Source organism: Chenopodium album, chromosome 9, assembly GCF_948465745.1.
Source record: "Chenopodium album chromosome 9, dcCheAlbu1.1, whole genome shotgun sequence".
NCBI classification, from domain to species: Eukaryota; Viridiplantae; Streptophyta; class Magnoliopsida; order Caryophyllales; family Amaranthaceae; genus Chenopodium; species Chenopodium album.
This window is the reverse complement of record NC_137842.1, coordinates 70806121-70810014: the sequence shown is the minus strand read 5'-3', so window position 1 is coordinate 70810014 and position 3894 is coordinate 70806121. Positions and strand designations below refer to the sequence as shown.

At 36.3% G+C, this 3894-nt stretch overlaps 1 protein-coding gene across 1 annotated transcript in view; it reads left to right on the top strand.

Moving 5' to 3' along the window:
* Positions 1-3329, top strand: part of LOC145559120 (heterodimeric geranylgeranyl pyrophosphate synthase small subunit, chloroplastic-like) — a 3656-nt gene extending 327 nt beyond the window's left edge. The window contains exons 1-2 of the mRNA XM_081620542.1: positions 1-169; positions 2349-3329. The exon at positions 1-169 is cut by the window's left edge and continues 327 nt beyond it. Coding sequence (XP_081476668.1) covers positions 1-169; positions 2349-3008 — 829 coding nt within the window. The 3' untranslated portion in view covers positions 3009-3329. The remainder of the gene's footprint in view (positions 170-2348) is intronic.
* Positions 3330-3894: the final 565 nt, after the last annotated feature.

Genomic DNA, 3894 nt, shown 5'->3' with positions numbered 1-3894 from the left:
AGATGAATCAATCCCAGTATCTTACCCTGAAAGAATATATGAGGCTATGCGATACACCGCCCTCGATAAAGTCGCCAAGAGGGCCCCACCTGTTATGTGCATCACTGCCTGTGAGCTTTTCGGCGGTCACCGCTCTGCTGCCTTCCCAACTGCTTGTGCCCTTGAAATGGTAACCCCTCATTTCTCTTTAATTTATGTTTTGGGAAATTATGGATTAATGATTGATATAATCATATCCCAAATTGGAAAATTTTGGATTAATGATTGTCTTCAAAATTGCCGGATTTAATCTCATTTGTACTGTTTGGGGATGAACTATGTTACATATTACATATACCAAGTACTAATTTGGGATGTTCGGAAATTTGTTTCTACTAGTTTTTTTAATAGTGCCCTTATATTTGGAATGTGGTTTTGGGAGTGTATGAGGATGATCAAATGTATTACTGTATAAAGGATTGCTGGTTCTTTTATTTTAGCTAAAGTATTGTTGTATCCTAAAACTGTATCTGTGTGATTTTGTGGATGGAGGGAGTAGAATCGGTTCGAGGTTTTGGGTACTACTGCATGATTTTATTGGCTAATCTAGTTGAAATCCATTTGAAATGAGGGTTTGTTATAGGTGTGATTGTGTGGGTGAATGTTTGGGACGTTGCGTAAGACTGCTCTATTTGTAGCCTTTCCTATGATTTACATTGATCCTCTCAAAATGGTGTGCAAACTAAGACTGTTGATTTGATGGAAAACATTTTCCATGGAGAACATTTCTTAGTGGAATGCATAGTTTTAAATTAATCTTCCTATATTTTCTACAAGAGAATTTATAGAAATTAGGAAAATGAAAGTGGAAAGAAGGAGAGAAATTGGGAGATAGGGAGTATGGAGGAGATTTATCTCCCTGTTCTTGCTAAAAGATAATGTGACTTCCTTCTCTTACAAAGGATAATGTTTTCCACACGGAATTTGAAAAAGTTGTCACTAACAAGTTACAATAACAACTACGAATGTTGCTTTCACTGATTCGTTTATATGAGTATATTTGTATCAAGTTTACTCATAGAGAGTGTTTACGTTTAACGATCTTCCAAAAATATGATTTCCTATTACTGGGATAAAAAATAGTTATCCTAAATGTAGAACATACTTTTCCCATAATTGGAAACCATTTTTCCTTTTGTAAGGAAGGTTAGCCATGATTTTCTCCCAAACTATGTCCTCCCTCTTTCTCTCCTCACATTTTCCTTTTCTATACAACGTTTCTTGTAATTAACCAAACCATGAAAATCTAATTTGTAGTTGTGTTTTTCCCTTATATTCATTTTACATTGAAAATGTTTTCTGGCAAACTAAATGGATTCTTAATGTCAATTTATCTTGTAACCTTGTTGATAAGATGTATTGTCTACTTCTATGAAGGAGGAACGTAGGATCAGTAGAAATGGCATAAGACTATGGGTTCAATGTATTCATATTTGAGAATATGGCAAAGAAGTCAAGAACTGTGACTTAGGGTTTGGACTTCTGTTTTTTTTTTTTTTTTTTTTTTTTTTTTTTTTTTAATTATTTTTTTTTTTTTTAATTTTTGGGGTGATATCTGAGGTTGGTTTGTGAGTGATTATTGAGAAGCAGTAACCGTTGGATATTTATGTTCATGGAAGAATGTACATATAAGCAGTGAATTGCTATTTCTTTCTTTGTTGTTTTTGTTTATTTCTTGTTCTATTTTGTGGTTGAGTGATTTTGGTACTTAACTTTCATTTTGGTAACCTAGTGTCATGGTGATACCCTGTGAAGATTATGGGGAAATGAAGGGGCCAAGGGGTGCACCCAATCCAAATTACTATATTATTAGGCATCAGACAAAGCTAGATAATAACCATCAAGCACCCACCGGGTTGTTGACTTTTGTTTAGATCTCCATTTGAAGGTTGGTGGGAAATTCTGTATTGAGCTTTCCCCCATGATCTTAATTGCCTCAGGCATCTTTATAGTATTCTTTGTATTCTAAGCGACCAGCTGAATTTTGTGCAACGGAAAACAAAAAAGCCCTCTTTAAAGCGAAAGTTAATATGAGGAGGATTAGTGTAGTATGTCCTTTAAGTGGCTCTATTGATTCCCATTCTCTTTTAGAGATTTATCTTATGTATTCAATCTAATTTTGCTTAGTAAAGTTATTAAGTAGAATGCTGTTGAGACTAATTACTACAATTATACCACCCTCTAGTGTATTTGTATCAAAATTATAAACATTCTACTTGGAATCATCATTTTATTAATCTATTTCCTTTAGATTTTGTTAGGTCTTTTTTTGCACTATGTTTTGCTAAACAGCATTTATGTGCAAACAGGTTCATGCTGCTTCACTAATCCATGATGACCTACCATGCATGGACAATGACCAAGTAAGACGAGGTCATGCAGCTAACCATGTTGTCTATGGGGAAGACATGGCAATTCTTGCAGGAGATGCACTTTTCCCTCTTGGCTTCAGCCACATTGTCTCACATACCCCGCGTGAACTAGTCCCCGAGACACGAGTTCTGCAGGTCATTGCCGAGATAGCCCGAACTGTGGGATCCACAGGTATGGTTGCAGGCCAATTTTTGGATCTTGAAGGTGGGCCAAATGGTGTGGACTTCATCCAAGCAAAAAAGTTTGGGGAGCTTGCTGAGTGTTCAGCTGTGTGTGGAGGCATCTTGGCTGGTGCCAATGATGATGAGATCCAACGGCTGAGAAGATATGGTAAAGCTGTTGGCGTTCTGTATCAAGTGGTGGATGATATTTTAAAAGAGGGAGCAAAGACTGAAAACAGTGAAGGGGGTACGAAACGTAGGGGGAAAAGCTATGTGAGTGTTTATGGGTTGGACAAGGCTAAAGAAGTAGCTGAGGATTTGCGATCTCAAGCAAAGAAAGAGTTGGATGGTTTTGAAAATTACGGAGAAAAGGTTATTCCACTTTACAGCTTTGTGGACTATGCTGCAGACAGAGGGTTTAGTGTTGGCGGGTGAGATAAGATTAGGTATGTTTTGCTTCTGCTCAACCTTAAGTAGCCTATTAATTCCGAAAATGGCTTTACTTTTCCATCTATTTTGTAAATTAGGAGGTATGCAAATGTATAATATGTAAGTAGAGGTCGCAAATGGAAGAAATTTTACTACACAAGTGAATGTTTGTAGTGTTGCTAGATGACTCCTCTTGCAAGTAAATGGGGATGTGTAATTGGATATGGAGCATATTTATATAGCTCCTTCTCAAGCTGAGGATTTTGTAATATTAACTGTGTAAGAATTAAGAAAACTTGATCCCGCAGGAATTATCTGCGGGTAGCATATTTGGGCTGCTTTGAAGACCATATTGTTCTTTTGGAAGTTCTGCTCTAATGTTAACCTTGAGAGAGGGCTGTTCTGAATCTGAGAATGATGCCCTATCTCAGATATGGACAATATATGGTCGAATCTGAAGGTTCGTCACAAATCAGCCCTAATAATTTGCACTTATCGAATCAAGAGAACCTTATAATGCTACTATGAATGTGTCGTGAATATCACTAAGATAGTAAGATTATGGTACAAGATGAAGTGAAAGTAAATACATTAGTTGAGCTCTCACTTATTGTCTCCTAGGTTTAACTTCCATCTGAATTTGTTTGTTACTTTGTTGCTGCAAATTATATTATCAATGTGATAATCAATTTCGTAAAATTAAACATGTGATAATTGCATCTTTTACTACTAATTTGGGTGCTTAGGGATTTCTGCCATTTGTGGCCAAATACTAGAATTTGAGTTGTGCAAAAATTATTTAGCTTTAACTCCAAGTCTTTAACTATGTAAATTCAGCTAGAGGGCTGAGTGAAATGCATATTGCTTACTATGAAAGGTGGCTTTGAGACTT